This window comes from Meleagris gallopavo, chromosome 1 (genome assembly GCF_000146605.3).
Source record: "Meleagris gallopavo isolate NT-WF06-2002-E0010 breed Aviagen turkey brand Nicholas breeding stock chromosome 1, Turkey_5.1, whole genome shotgun sequence".
Lineage (NCBI taxonomy): Eukaryota > Metazoa > Chordata > Aves > Galliformes > Phasianidae > Meleagris > Meleagris gallopavo.
In genome coordinates, this window is record NC_015011.2 from 46620529 (window position 1) to 46636724 (window position 16196).

General features: G+C 44.9%; 1 protein-coding gene across 2 annotated transcripts; it reads left to right on the forward strand.

Annotated features, from left to right (window-relative positions):
• Positions 1-903: 903 nt before the first annotated feature.
• Positions 904-15213, forward strand: EMP1 (epithelial membrane protein 1). 2 transcript variants are annotated; one of them, XM_010710020.3, is made up of 6 exons: positions 904-1067; positions 11592-11709; positions 12473-12569; positions 12671-12810; position 13359; positions 13542-15213. In XM_010710020.3, the coding sequence occupies exons 2-6, from the start codon at positions 11632-11634 to the stop codon at positions 13718-13720; spliced, it is 495 nt and encodes a 164-aa protein (XP_010708322.1). In that variant the 5' UTR covers positions 904-1067; positions 11592-11631; the 3' UTR covers positions 13721-15213. The 2 variants fall into 2 exon arrangements, with proteins under 2 accessions (XP_010708322.1, XP_003202244.2); XM_003202196.4 differs by lacking the exon at position 13359 and having other exon boundaries at positions 908-1067.
• The last annotated feature ends 983 nt before the right edge of the window (positions 15214-16196 follow it).

Below are 16196 nucleotides of genomic sequence, written 5' to 3' on the forward strand. Positions count from 1 at the left end.
AGCAATGAATCACTCTCTCACTGAAGAGAGAAAGACCTTTGGCAGGTATTTTTGCACTCTTCCCTTTTGTGGCTTCTGAAAAGAAAAAAAAAGATTTGATTCCTTACGGAAGCAGATCACCAACTTTATCACAATATGGATCTCAGTTTAACTCAGATGCTTTCTGACAAACATCCTCCTCCTTCTCCAGCAAGCATTTCAAGAACATCCCTTCTCCTCTTGTCTGTAGCATCCATGAGAACTATACCATGCAGTTGTAAAGAATCTATTTTTAAAGGTCTTTAAATTGACGAGAAATGCTGACCTCAGAAAACTGTGAATCACAAACCTCCTTTTTCATCTTTCCTGCCCCTGCTCTCCCTGTGGAAGCAAACCACCACCATCTGGTCATCTTGCTCCAGAGTCACCACCAGGCCAGTGCTACATTTTGTTACATTTCCAAAAGTCTTTTCCATGTCCATCCCGCAGGTCAGATTTGCATTCCCTCACATGGCTGGCCATGGCAACGTCCCCCTGTACAGCATTGGGGTGAGGGATGTGGTGACTCACCAGCCTCACTATGTCCCATGCCAACCGGCTGTTTGCTTCTTTGAGTGAATTGTATTGTTGTAGTCACGTTGCCACATTTGTAACTACACAATATTTTTTATGACAACCAGAAGTTCAGTTTTATAAACAGATGCTGTTGTGGGCCTCTATTACTCAGCTGGATCAGCGTCAGTCTTTTTTTCCAGGCTGCGGTCTCTGTACTGTGCTCTGAGTCAGACACAATCCTACAAACATTTCTTTGAATCGCTGGTTTCCTCCCAGAGACTCTTGACACCTTGCCAACAAAGCTGGGCGTAGCTTACTAATTTTTTTTTTCTTTTTTTTTTCTCCCTCTCTTTAAAGGCAGACTGATTCATAGTAACTTCTTTAAAACAGAGCTAAGTGACACCACCCTCCCATACCACCGGAGGAAACTTAAACCACCACCAGGTCACTCCCCTTCACTACAGCTCTGCGCTCCGGCACAGCAGCACCGCAGCCCCGCACGCTCCTGCTTCCACAGGTGCCAGCACCTCACGGTAAGAGCTTCTCTCCAACAGCTTTACCAACTTCTCTTGCTCGCTGGAGCCCGATTCCTTTTCCTTGCAGCTCCAGCCTGCTTTTATCTTTCATTCTGCCGCTTCAACTTGGTAAACAAGCTCAGCACGAGACGCACCTTAACCTTTCAGCATTTGCATTGAAATCCAGCTGTGTAACGGGGCAAAGAAAGGTGTTGGGTAGAATGCTGGCTCTGGCAATGTAATTCTCACCTTCAGGGCATGTGCAGCAGGGAATCATCATCAGGGGAGCCCCACCTGGTCTAGATGTGGCATGGAATTGCTGCACTCTTTTGGAGCAGCACTGGCACTGTTAATGGGAAAACCCTGCTTGAAATTAGGACTGCACGTTCAGCACTTCTGACTCTCGCTGACATTTTTCTGCATGACTCTATTCTCTGTCCTCTCTGTCTGTCAGAAGTTTGCCAAGCTCTAGTTTAGAACAGCAGTCATTTTTCCAAGTGGAGCATGGGAAGTTTGGGGTGCAATGGTAGCTCTCTTTTTTGCTATGGGAGTCCCAGCTTCTGTAGCCAAGCCCCTGCTTAGCCAAAGCCATGTGGTGAGTAGGAATGCACGCTGTGCCTTCCTGGGCAGCACAGAAGCATGGAGTGCTGAGGGGAAGTGTAGGATTGCAGGCTGGCAGTTTTCCCTGCTCACCTGCCTTTCTCTACACAACCTCCCCCTCTCTCCCTCCCCTCCTTCACCACTTCTCTCACTTCATCTGTCTGTTCATGGTTTGTGTCCTGCGGTCAAATGCCTAAACTATTTTTGAGGTCTGAGAAAGGGAGTTCAGCACAGCCAGTTTGCTGGCACCAGGCTTCAGTTTCAATAGCAGGAACCCCGCCTGCCTCTGTAGTTTCATAGGGCAGAAAGAGACTGAAGCAGTGCTTAGCCCAGTCCAGCTGCAAATCGCTGGGACTGGGGTTGGTGCTGTGGGCAGTCACTATAGGATTGGTTGTGAAGGTAGGCTGACAGCAGGGTGGCAACAGGGTGGATTTTATAACTTGTTGAGATCCCCTTTGTCCCGGATGCTTCCTGCTAGAGAAATAGCAATGTTTCAGAGGCCGAGGAGCTGACTGAGGCAGTGTTTCCTGAGCAACTTTTGCCTAAAGGCTTTGAATTCCTCAAGGCACCTCTAAGAGCAGTCCTGCCCAGGCACTGGGCACTTGACATTGCTGGATAGAGTCCAGTCACATATCGTGAGTCTTTTCTCCTGAGCAAACACAGAGGAGGGAACATGGTATGAAGAGTGTAAAAGCATAGAGCTTGCTATCTATCTATCTATGATAACAGAGGTCTGAGCCAGCAAAAACCTTCATACCCCCTCCTAGCAGGTCTCACACCACTGTCAAACTTGGGGATTACATGTAGACTGAGTGTGGGCTCAAGAGCAGCTTGCTTCCGCTCACACCCCTGGGGACCAGCATCCGAATGGCAGCACCCCAGTTTTGCTAGCAACTCCTTGGTTAGAGGCAGTTCCTTGTGGCAGGCCCTGCAGCCGGCTCTCCTGATTATGGCTGACACATGGCATGCAGTCCAAGCTCCCTTCATGCAGCACCTGGGCATCCCTGCAGGGCATATGCCATCTCAAGGAGAACTCTGAGGTGGAGCTGAGCCACAGCCAAGGCCACACTAACAGGCATGGGATTTGAGATCCCACAGCTAGCACTGCCTATAGCTCTGCTGGGGACAGAGGCCTGGAAACCGGCCCTGCTGGCCTAGCCGGTGGTCTTTGAGTTTTGCCTTGTGTGTGCAATGCAAGTGCGTGCAGGAATTGCTGTGTGGTGCCCTGAGGTGGAACAGAGGTTGTGTTTTGAAACAGCTCTGGGAGATGTGCTGATAGAAGCCAGCATGTTTTGGTGAAAGGCACACCTCAGGCCTTGCTTACAGTGACAGAGCATGGGTTTGCTGTGAGCATGAATCCATCTCCCCGTTTGTCACCTCCCAGCTGAAAAGCTGGCACATGGCATTCAGGCCATGCTTGTTGGAGAGCAAGAAATACCACTACCGGACCAATTGGTCACTCCTCTGCTCCTACTTCTTGATGTGACAGCACCACCATACAGCACAAAACAGAGCAGCCTGCAGGGTGTGGCACTCCCAGTTTTTTTTCCTGTCCTCTTGTTCTCATGCAAAGAAAATAATGAAAAAGGACTAAAAGATTTCTGATCATTCCTTTGAGGTAGGGAGAAGTAAGGGCAACAGAGATGCTTTTTACACCTCCAAAAGGGAGAGTGAGGAAGTGTGTTTCCTATCTCCCCAACTAAAGATGGATGCTTAAAATATCATGAATCTCTTCTGCTGGGGCAAAGCAGCACGCACAGGAAACCTCTTCTCCATGGCCTTGCAGGACTGATAGCTGATAGCTACAGTGCAGTACTATCAGCCCTGAATGAATGTGCCTAAGCACAAGCTTAAACCTTGCCAGCACAATCCACTTTCAGTCATCCCATAGCATGACAAAGAGTTCAGCAGCAGTTCCCCATATAAATTGCCCAGCGGGAATGATTGAGTGCCTACACTCATACACCTCTTCCTGCTGTTACACTCCAGGGAGGACAGCAAAGAAGTACATCTGGAGACCGCAGTCTGGAGCAGGATTTTTTCAACCTCCCTTGGAAGTCTTTTAGAAAGAACCTCCTGAATTTGAACAGCTGGCCAATGAACAAAGGAAACCCTGGCCAAATTTACAGCTCTATGCATCCTCCTTGCTCTGAACTGTTTGCAGAGGGCAAACAGATTACATGGAAGCTTCTCTCTGAGTAAGATCAAGCGTAGTCCATATCCTGACACGGTAGGGAGGGACAAGTTAAGGCAACTCTGCTTTTGAGCCTACCTTCTCCGAAAGTGACCAGTTCACCAAGCTCTTAGCTAAGATTGCCTTTGCCCCATAAGAATCAACTTGTACCATAGGTATGTGGAGACATCCATGGTGAGCTCCTAGGGACAGGTTCTAGGATATGCAGAGAAGCACGGTGAATGACTGAGCACTGGCATGGCTGAGGGCAGGTAAGCAGTGACTAATGCCTAAGGCTTAGCTCTTGCAATGTGTCTGCCATGACACATTTGGATTTGAGGAAATCCAGGATGAAGGCCTTTGCTGCCCTTTTGCCCTTACAGGGCAGAGTCTGCTTAAGGTGGGGAGTTGTGAAAGCAACTGCCAGGACTGGGTCCAACATCCACATTCTTCTCATTCCTGAGTGACATCTCCCTTATGGGCTACAACAAGCCTCTGGAAGAGACAGTGAGAGACATGGGAACAAGAGGGGTGAGCTGGAAATGCTCAGAGCTGGGAGCCGGCTGGTCAGGGTCTGCTGGAGAACAGCTCCAGGAACATGGAGCCGGCTACGTGATAGTTGGCTCCAGCAAGAGCAGCCCAGCCAATGTAGTGTGCCCCAGCAACTGGAGTTCTCTCCTCTGGTGGAATCCATTTCCATATGTAACATAAGCTCAAAAGACCCCCGTGCCAGCCCATACTAATTGCAATTGGAAGTACCCCTTCCAAGACAGACAGGAGATTTAACTTCATGACCACCTTCACCCTACTCCACAAAGATCACAGACCAGCACCACGCTGCACAGCATCCCCTTGCTTTTGCCTTGTACACAGGAGCCATTACTTTACTTATTCTCTCTCTGCACCCTATTCTACATTGTGAGTTGAAAGAAAGACCCATTGAACAGTTTTACAAGTTAATCTTTCATAGTATTTTCCAAGCTGGTTTGCAGGAACCTGGGCACCTTGGAATCAGACTGACCCAAAAGCTCAGACTCTTGAGATGTCTGTCACACTAACTTGGCATCTCAAAGACTGTATTGGCATATTCAGAGATTTTTCAGTCTTAAGAAGGTGAACACTGTCTGGTGAGGAACTATCTCTTTACTTTCTCTTGAAACAAAAAGGGGAATCTTTATAATACAAATGTAAATCAAGATTTACAGTTTTAATTCAAAGATGCAGACAAAACACAGTCAGTGTCAATTCCACAGGCCTTCCACCTCAATCTACAGATTATCACAAGAAAGATAAGCAGGCAATCCCAGCAGAAATGGTATGTGCACTTTTGCTTACACCACACTGACTGAACTTTCCTGTCAGAGCTGTCAGATGGTTTCTCCCACATGGGCACTGTCAAATTCACACAGATAAATACGTGCATTCATATGGAATCTGTGCTTGAGTATGCATGCAGGCACACACAGCTCAGACCTGCTTCTATAGAAACCACAGTCATACACATCCCATTCATACAGGGAGCAATGCAGCAGACACACACCCCTACATGTACTGCATCATCTCCCAGACCGTCAGTCTTCCCACAAGTGTTTCTCACCTATCTTGCCATCTTCTCTGAGCTCCTGCAAGTCCCAGCAACTCCCAATCTTTCCTGATATCTGATTAACCCACCCAAGGACCATCAAACACATCGTTGGGTGAGTGTGCTCCCCACAGCACTTCATGGGGTGTGGAGAAACCCCTCTGTGCTGCTGTCAGCTTTGCTCTCCCCTTCCCATCCTCCTTTACTCTCTGTCCATCAGTCCCAGCCATTCCACGGTGTGTCTAGCGTACGAAGTGACATGTTTTCCTCCCACAGCAGCCGCTGGCTGCCTGCCAGACCCCAGGCAGCTGTCTCTTCCTCTTCCTACTACCAAGTGAGCTTTGGAGTTTCTGTTGATGTTGTCACATGGCTGAGCACTCCAGGGTGGATTCTTCAGGAGAAAATGCCAATTTCTCAGCGTCTGCCCTAGGAGCTCTGACATTTCCCCACTCTCAGATGAATCATGAGCATGAGAGCTGTAAAACTCCAGTGTGTCATCTTTCCTGACTCCCCCTTGCATCTGTCAGCAAGCAGAGGTTCATTACCAAGGGTGAATTCTCAAGAAAGTGGTCTGGTCCCACAAGAAGTGATTCACGTGCTTTGCCACTCCCTTGGGAAAAGAATTGCCCCTGATCCCTTGAAGACCATACCACCAGAAAATGCATCTCAAGAACCAGGCAAAATATTCCATTTACTTAAGTTTATTTTCAGCTGTGACCCTTCAGGCTGCTCTATGCTTTCCCTCTGGTTGACATTCAGCTGCTTCTCACTGTACCCCATGTGGTCACCACAGACAGGCACCACCCATGCATACACAAAATCTTCTCGTTGCCACAAACCAGAGGCTCCAAAGTTCTCTATGCACCCACGCATACCTCCTACCCAACCTTTTTCCCACACATGCGAAATCTTTTTCCAGAGGCACCAGCCTACTCATCTACATCTCCATAAAAAACATTTAACTTGTAAATTGAGTCAGGTTGGTCTGTCAAAACCAGGTTCTTAACAGCCATGCTGGTATACAGTGGCATGTAAAAGCCTGGAGTCAGCAAGGACTGCAGATTCAATTGGATCTGAAGTGAGAAGTGGAGCAAAGGTTGAAAACAAAAAGATCACTTCAGGTGCTTTCTTATAATTGTCATGAGCTTTCTAGTATCAGTATAATGGGTGCAAAGTCACAGTGCCACCAGAATATCACAGAGAACATCACATCTGCAGTCAGCTAAGTGGCCTTGTGCATGATGAGAATTCATGCTCGTATCACACGTGATGACAAAGCATGTGATCATAGCATCCAGGGCCATAAGAGGCAGCCGGGGCCTCAGTGCAGTCAAAGACAGATCCACAAATTCTGTAGGAGGTTTTATTCTACCCTGAGATTTCCCCTACTGTGTTAGGGCAGCATTGCTATTTGTAGGTTGGCTTTGCTCTGAGAAATGTGACAGAAGTGGTAGTTTGTGACTGTTTCAAATAGTATCATATACTTTGTTTTTGCCATCCAATCTCCTTCCGTTTTGCCTTTCCTTTCCAAGTGGCCTCAGCCCTCACTCCACCAGTATTTCTGCACCTACAGTGACTCAGTGCCATCACAGACAGCGGCTAGGTTCATGTGCTTTCTCTAAATGTAGGAAAATATATCCTATTGCCATCATTAGAGATAATGTACTGGATGATCTGACTTACTTCTATATTTCTTACAGTCTGTGATGGCAGCCACAGGAGGCAGAATTTCTGCCATCTCTTTTGCATTCAATCTATGGGCATTTTTTGCTGGTATTCTTGAAGCATACAGTCTTTCCCCCAGAATGTTGAAAAATGATGTCTCAAACTCAAGGGATTTCAGCAGAAAATCTGATTTTTAGGCAAGTCAGAGTTCACCACCACAGTGCTTATAGGAGGTGCAATTTAGATATCATATGCTCTCTGGACAGTGTGTGCTCTTTCCTTAGCCAGCACAGTACTTCATCAACTCATCCTGGGAGAGAGAGGTACCATCCCAAAAAAGAACCTCTCAGAGAGGAGAATGGGAGTGTAAGTCAGATGTATTCCATTCCTCAGGAAATATTCAGATCTGAAATATTTCAGACTTATCTGAGAGAGCTCTGATTTTTCAACCAAACAACTCAACCATTCCTGTGGAAATATTATGTACACTTCTCCTCTACTTCTTTTCTCTGTAGTGTACTCTCTGCCAGAACCAGTACCTAATCTGGCTCTTCCTCTTGTGTAACCCACTCTCCATATTTGAGGAACTACACTATGGGCCTTTGTTATATCTCCAAGTGGCACTTGGCATTCCATTCTGATGCTATGCTAAGCAGTAAACTGAGGGCAAGGACTCTCTTTTCTGGACTGATCTCCAGACAAAAGGATCCAAAACACATAATTAGACAGAGGGACTTTAGGGGTGATTATATTTTGCCTGCATGAGAAAATGCTTAGCTTTTCAAGGAGTGCTTGACTGCTTAAACTTGATTTGGATGCAGTAGATCTATGTGTTTTCCTCCTGTAAGTGTGTGCAAGTACTGTCTATGCAGATAAAGTCTGTAATAATTATCCTTAGAGTTGTGGCTTTTTACTGTTTGTTTGTTTTGTGTGTGTTGGAAGCTGATGCAGTGATTGTTATTCACAGTTACTGTTGGTGGAACTGGCTATTTCTCCTTATCCATCAGCACAATTTGCTGTCATCAATGCAAGATCATCTCTCTTAACTCACCCATGCTGTTCAGCAGGTGCATGTTTCTTCCCAAACAATATGTTCCATCTCAGTAGTCATTTTACTCTCATGCCTCAGCTCTATTTTTCTTGGGTTAGTTGGGATCTTACCTTGAGAAGATGTGTCAGAAGGCTCACTGTGGGATTCATGATTTGTTTGATTGATTGGTTCTTGAGAAGCAGTGCTAAAACTAAGTGTCCTGAACACTTGCAGGGTTAAATAACTGTGGTTTTGAGAGCCTTGGGGTGAGTCAGTGGAAAAAACTGGCAGCTCTAGGAAGGATAAGAGTGACTCATAATCAAAGAAGAGCCTAAGGAACTCCAAATCCAGCTGCAGTTTAGGAAGGGGAATGTTAGAAAAGGCATTTGCATGCAATTGTGTTTTATTGCTCCAGCAATGTGACCCCACCCTGAAGTGGAGAGAGATGTCTCACACTTAACAAATGGAAAGAGTATCCTGTCAGTCCCCAGTGCTCTGCCAACTTCTCTGTCTAATGGGAGGAAAAGTCTATGCCGTACAGTCAGAGGCAGAGATGAATTTATTTCAATGCCATTCAACCACTGGTCCTTTGGGATTGTTCTCTGGTGTTTTATTTAAAAGGAAGAGAAAGATGAAAGAAGGGGAAAGTGAATAGAGAGGGAGGCTTGTGCTTTAAGTCACAAAGATTCAAAACTAAGCTATGAACATATAACTCCAGGGTGGTTGCATTTGATAGCATGTGTATTCAGGGAAAGGTGCTGATGATCTCAGGAAGGAGGTACATTGAAATCATCTCAGCAAACAGTTCTCTCAAGCAGTGCAAGAACTGGGCAGAAAAAAAAAAAAAACAAAGGGAATAAAGGATTTGGTTTTCTCTTAGCGTATTGGCCACAGTTCTGTGTGTGGATTTTTCTTTACACTGTAAAGTCATATTTTCTATCATTTTCATCATACAGAAAATGCATTCTAAAGCAGTATTCTAGTCCTTTAGAGTATCATGAAAGTAGGTCTCCAGTCTTTCAAGTACAGGTCTTTTTTTGAAGCTCCTCAAAAATAATCAGAAAAAAAAAATTGCTGAATTCATTTCTAAAGAAACTTGGAAAAGTACACCTATCTAGGAAAGAAAGAAAGTTTAGCCACTGTTCCATAAAGGCACAGCAGGAAGATCTGTCACGATTTGGTGTATATATATCAGTACATCATGGTGAGAACAGCATTCATTACACCCTGTGTAAGAACCAAGGTGCTGAGAAGCAAGGATGACGAGCAGTCAAAGGGATGAGAGCATTTGATTCAAGTGCTCTATTCAAGGTTCCTGCTGTAGATAGATATATAACATCGTCACGGCAAGAGCAATGGTTTCTCAGCTCAAGTGGAGCTATCCAGATCAGTTCCCATCCAGCACTTTGAAACTCACATTTCTTTTGCAGTCAATGAAAAGAAGGGGTTTAACACTCAGGTCAAATGTGTTTTATGAGGTAGCCTGCATATAGTAGTGAGAAATTGGCTTCTAGCAATGTTGAACATACACAAATGTCCATCATTAGAGTCAGAGAGGATCTCCTATGGCTGTACTTCCTCCCAGATCATCAAGGGAGGCACTGCAATGAAAGAAGTCATCATCAGTATCCAGGCCATCCAGGTAAATCAAGTTCTAGAGCAAGGGGAATATTGCTAGGACACCCCAAAGCAGGCAAGTAAGCCAGGCTAGCATTCAGCAAGCCAGAGCTAAACTCCCTAAGTTCTCCCAAGTAAGAGAAACCTCACTGTTGGTGAAGATTTTCCTAAGGAGATATAGGACCAGTCACTGAACCTTATTTGTCCTTCTAAGGAATGATCTTGTTTGAATAGGAGGAATGCGTAACACAGGCAATTCCCTTGAGTTCTTGAACTCAAGGCTAATACTGGCTTTGGATAAAGTGCCACTGGTGGATAAGAAATCTGCCCAGCCACTGTGGTTTGGGAAAACTATATCCAAAGCAGTGCAAGGAGCAGCTGCAGTATTTTACAGGAATATACTCCCACATACAGTCACAATGAAAGCAAAAAAACCAACCAAACAAAAAAACAAAAAACACCAGGATTGGAAAAGGTGGAGTCAGTGAGTAAATAATAATTTAAAAAAAAGATTCAGGGGACTTTAAAAAGCTTTTTGTCATAGTTTGAGTGAAAGACATCATGAAAAATAATTGTATTGTTCCATGTTACCACACCCTGTACAAATGGTGACAGCATCAAACCTTATTACCTGAGTCACCTGCACCCAAATAACTTGACAGCCAACATTAATCAAATGCTTGACATTACTCTTCAGTAGTACTTTAGTATCATCATTACCAAGAGATAGAGCAACATAGCCCCGTGAAACTTTCTAGGAAGCAGTCTTACAGTGTTCATAGGGTGGGCCCAGCAAATTTTCCTATCTGATTTCTATGGTTGTGCTACCTGATTACTAATACATTCCTGGGAGGACAGGAAATATTCTCATCACTTTGTGTGAATTACCTGCACTTGCTCCCGCAGCTGAGATTTGTTCCCTGTGTTTCACATTTTCGGGGGGGAAGGCAACAGCCTTGATAAATAGTGTCATGAGTGCTATCTAAAGTAGATACCCCTCCCAAAAATCTTGTCTTTCCAGTGGCATGTTCATCAATGATAATGAATCTTAGAAAAAGTAAAAGACGCAGGGTACAGAGGAAAAAGAAATCTGCATTACAAAAGTTACTGCAGTAATAATGTGATCTGCATGCCTCAAGTTTTAAAAGGGAAATAAGCAGTCTTCTATGTAAACCTAAGCTTCTTCCTTTACCCCAGAACACCTCAGTGGTGTTTCTATTCTGGTTATTCTCCTCTACGTAAGGGATCAGGCCATTGAGTATGAGCAGTTCCCCAGATCATTTTCTACCTTTCTGCTCAGCACCTGATGTACCAAAGGAATGCCCCTCCTCCATTCTGCACTACCTGTCCCATGTCCCAGACTGACTGGAGGAGGCTGTACCGCAAAAGGGAAAGGGACAACAGGAAAAGAAAATCTTTCCTGACCTCCGTGGGCAAAAGCTCTACTTCCTGGAGTGTAGGCCTGGAGTATGTCATTTTTACTTTATAGAACCATACGCCAATTTAAGCAACCTATGTATATACACAGGCTATTTTTACTGTGCTCCAAAGCTATCCACCCCTGCTCTACATCTCTTCCTAGTCTGTTTCCTTTACCTCCAGGCTTTCTTTAACTGCTGGAGGAACTACCATGCAGATTCTGAAAAAGTTTTTAACTATGGTTTTTTGTTTGTTTGTTTTTTTATGCCTACATGCTTAAAGAGTGAAATTAAAATCAGCCTGTTTTGTCACATGTAAATAAAGCTTATGTCCCTGTTCATTGTCAGGGAGTTGGACTAGATGACTTTTAAGGGTCTCTTCCAACTGGAGCGATTCTATGATTCTATTCCTTGATTTAACCCTTCCCTTCATATTCTCCTTCTGCTTGTTCTCCAGATTTCTCTGCACTGGTGACACCACCTAGGAAGAATCCAAGATGTTGGTACTACTGGCTGGTATCTTTGTGGTTCACATCGCCACCGTCATCATGCTCTTCGTCTCCACCATTGCCAACGTAAGTAGAGGCTACCTTGGATGAGCCACGGAGCGTGGTTGTCACCTGCTGCATTAGTAGCCAACCACAGGGCTGACAGTGGGACAGGTTGCTTGGGTCTGGAGACGGAAAGCCTGCAGCCCAAACACACGTCGACAGCGGGAGCAGTGGCATTCCCAGCCCACTCCACGCCCGACCCCACAGCCGCGGAGCAGAGGGCCGGGGCTGGGCGAGGCCGTGCCCGGAGCGATGGTGACCCCTGGCGGCTCCGCGGCCCGAGCCGGGGCCCGGTTGCCCGCATCACCCCGGGACGTTACAGCTCTTCTGCCGTCTCACGCTAGGCTAGGCAGAGGACAGATAACCTCTGCAATTTCTTCTTGTAGCATGGTAACAGATTTTTCCTGTTTTTTGTCAGAACTAAATGCCCCTTGACATTCAAAGCCTGTGTCAGCTCCCACCCAACCCGGCTGTCACTGGCATATTCTGACTTATTGAGCTCTCAATCTTGTGGCACTTGAGCTGTGCTGCTCCCCTTTACAGTTTAATTGTGGTTAAGGTGGTGCAGTCACCGTCCCTGGAGGTATTCAAGAACCATGTGGATGTGGCACTGAGGGACATGGTCAGTGGGCACGGTGGGGATGGGCTGACGATTGGATTCCATGATCCTAGTGGTCTTTTCCAATCTTAATGATTCTATGATTTTGATCTCACAACAGGGCAAAGGGTCCCGGTTAGAGGCACAGGGCTCTCTCCCTCATAACACAGTTGTGTCATTGTGTTTCAGGTTTGGATGGTGGGTTCCATTGGAAATGTCTCCTGGGGACTCTGGATGTGGTGCAACAACACTTGTCAGTCACTGACACCCAGTGAAGGCAATGAGCGTAAGTAATACCTCCACTTTTGTTGCAGTGATATCTTGCCATGCTTTGTGATGCAATGTTAAGGCTGAGCCCTGACCTTCTCAAATCTGCTCTGTTGACAGCTTCCCTCAAAGCAGCGCAAGCCTTCATGATCCTCTCAATCATTTTCTCCGTCGTAGCTCTGGTTACATTCATTGTCCAGCTGTTCACCCTGGAGAAAGGCAAACGTTTCTACATCACTGGAGCCATCACACTGGTTGCTGTAAGTACACGTGCTGGGCAATGGCTGTGCATGCTTCCCGGTGCCTCTGCAAGCACAACAGGACATATGTCTGCCACACATGGCCGCTAGGGAAGTTGTTAGCCAGCTAAAAGCTTTCAGTGGCCCACTTTTTTGATTAAAAAAAAAAGACATAGAGCACTCTGGGCAGCCTGATCTGGTGGGTGGTAACCTTGGCCACAGCAGGGAGGTAGGAACTGGATGACCTTCAAGGTCCCTTCCAACCCAAATCATTCTAAGATTCTATGATTCATAGAGGAACTGGAAAGTGATCTCTATATATTTTTAATTTAATTTAAATAATGAAGATATTCCCAGATTTTCATTAGACAATCCCAGTGAGTTCTGCAAATTCTCTTCATAAAACAACAAAAAGCATTCAAATATTTCAGAGGGCGAGGAAATAAACAGTTAGATAGCTACTTCTCATGGGATTCAGTACGTAGCACCAAACTGTCTGCAGATCTTATTACTTATTTCCTCCTATCAAAAGTTTATTCCCCCATGGCATCCACTAAACAAGACCCAAGTGCCTTATGTCACCAAGTCTGCAAGAGAATTCTTTTGAAATTAGCCTAATGGGTTGCAGCCCCTCTCTCAGATGACATAAGACATGCATTACAATCTCAATCCAGAATATTACCTCAAATGTCCTACAGCAATGCTGGTTTTTATGCATTTTCCAATTCTTTCTTTTCCGTTCTTTCCTTCAGGGATCTGCATTCTGATTGGAGTCTCCATTTACACAGCTCGGTTCACAGACAGCCAGTCTGTGAGCCAGGCAGAATACGAGATAGATTCTCACCATGGCTACAGCTTCATATTGGCCTGGATCTGCTTTTGCTTCAGTTTCGTCATTGGCATCCTCTACCTTGTTCTTAGGAAAAAATAAGGTCGATGAGAGTCCTAGGGAGAGGGTTGGCTGCTGGGAATGGGGAACAATTGCTCTGCCGAGAGAACTTTTGGATAAATAGAAAAAACAGGACCAGCCACCATCACCACCACTGCCACCACCATAGCAAAACAACAAAAGTAGAATCTTCAGAAACTCATTCACCAAAGCGCAGGAGGAACAGCACAGACTGATCTTTCATTCCTGGGGCTGCTGCACCAGAAATCTGCAAGTGACCCAGACAGCTGTTCTCCTTTTCTATTGTAGCTTCACAAACATTCAAGCCCAGCAGTGATGACTGAAGAGCACCAAAAAAATGAGGGCTACATCTTTTTCCCTGTCTAGAGCCCTTCCCACTTGCCTTTCAGTTGCCTGGTGGGTTGGGCATTGAGGCTTACAACTCCCTTTTTTGTCTATTGAAACAAATGGGATGGGACTTTTGTTACGTTTATATATATATATATGCACTTATATGAAAGACATTACATTGAGAAACAACCCAATAGAAATCAGATTAAATTAGTATTAAAAATACTACGGGAACAAGGCAGCCATTTTTTTAATTATTTTTTATTTTTTGCTGCTCTGTTTCCTATTTGACATTCCCATGGTTGAATCAAATACAGGTATGAAGGGCAAGTATACAAATATACAAGCGTGGATGATGGAGAGAGAGAAGAAAGAGAGAGGGCGGGGGACATACAGGGGGGTTCTAAATATAGAGAGCGCAGTTGCTCAATGATGCACGTGCAGGGAGGGAATCCTTTGAGTGTGTGTCTGTACTAAAATCTTTTGTTCAGCTCTAGTACATAGCAACAGCACTGCAACAACTGTAGGCTTTTTTTTTCTTCACATGAACACTCAGGACATGGTATGAATTGGGAGCCCCACCTTGTGACACAGCTCATCTCAATAGCAGATGCTACACGTTAGTAGAGGAAATGTGTTCCCTTATGAGAGACTTGGAGAGATGAGACAGGACTTGTGTGTTCTGCTCCGTGCTGCACAACCTTAGGCCAGTCACTTAATCTGGTGCTTTTCCATCCTCCTAGACCTACCTCCTATGGTTGCTGAGAGATTTGGAGAACGCTCTCTGATTCAAGGTCCCCATGTGAAAGGCTGGCAGAGGATAGTCAGGCATTGTTAGTGCTGCAACCAATGCATTTCTGTCACTTTGAAGAACCTCAGTCACAAGTGGAATTCATAAGGGACAAGAGGTTAAAACTTTCTGTGGCTCCATCCATAACCAAAAGGCAGAGAGTTCAAAAAACTTACAGGTGCAATTTGTGCTCAGATACAATTGTCTCTCTCTCTCCCTCTCTCTTTCTGTTACATTTTCTTCTTATGTATACTTTATCAATTTGGTGGATTTATTCTAGTACTGTATGTTGGTGTTTCATTAACAAAGGTTATTTCATATATAGTCATTGTAAATATTTTGAAATGCATATTTTTAACTTTAAGGGTATGAAAATAAAATCTGATTCCCTTTATCATAAAGAATTTTGCTTCGGTATTTTTTTTTAATTGGAATTTCAGATACTTGTTAACAGAACTATTTGCTGTATTCTCTGAATCAAAACTCACTCCTTTAGGACAATGCAGGACTACTATATCTTGCCTGTCAGTCTCCAAGATTTCCCATTTTGGTAGGGAGGAGGAAGAACAAATTTTCGGGCTCTTTTCAGGCTCTCTGCAATCTTAAACAGATAATATGGGCAGTGGTAACACTCAGCCCCCAGAGCCAATTTTTACTTCACATCCAAGAGAGCTGAAAATGTACTTTCTTGATCATAGAATCATAGAATTGTTTGAGTTGGAAGAGACCCTTAAAGGTCATCTAGTCCAACTCCCCTGCGATGAACAGGACATCTACACTAGATCAGGCTTCTCAGAGCCTGGTCCGGTCTGAAACTGAATGCCTTTAAAGATAGGGCATCCACTATGATCTGTCAGAATCTCATCTCTGTGAATGCTATTGCCTATGATGCTGCAATATTTATTTTGTCACAGACCAGCCACAGCACAAGTGATTCCTAAAACAAAAGCACCAAGGTGTTTGTCTGGGACATTTGACTTTGCAGAGCTCTGTTTTCCTTAGATTTGTCTGATCAAACACAACAGCAACTCCAGAGCTTGTGCAAAAAGTCCAAAGCCCAGGACACAGGCAAGTCTCACCTACTTGGGATACAATCATGGGAGCACTGAGGTGAGACCTAGCAGGAATCTTTTTGGTAGAAACTATATATTTTTTTAATCAATTAACCCACCATAGGGTAACCTAAGAGACATGCTAACCAAGGGCAAAACCATAACACGGATCTGTAGCAGATGCAGTTCCACTGAAGAAGGACCTCACACACAATAGGATGTGGGAAAGCTCATGGTGTGCTATGAGTGGACATTTGTTTTGGCTCAGGACATCCCAGGAATCCTACTGTTCCTCATCCTACTGGCACTCCAAGAAATGAAGGAT

Coding starts and splice junctions, on each gene's coding strand:
- EMP1 (XM_010710020.3), top strand. CDS start 11,632: ATGTTGGTACTACTGGCTGGTATCTTTGTGGTTCACATCGCCACCGTC. Junction 11,710..12,472: donor TCGTCTCCACCATTGCCAAC/GTAAGTAGAGGC, acceptor ATTGTGTTTCAG/GTTTGGATGGTGGGTTCCAT. Junction 12,570..12,670: donor ACCCAGTGAAGGCAATGAGC/GTAAGTAATACC, acceptor CTCTGTTGACAG/CTTCCCTCAAAGCAGCGCAA.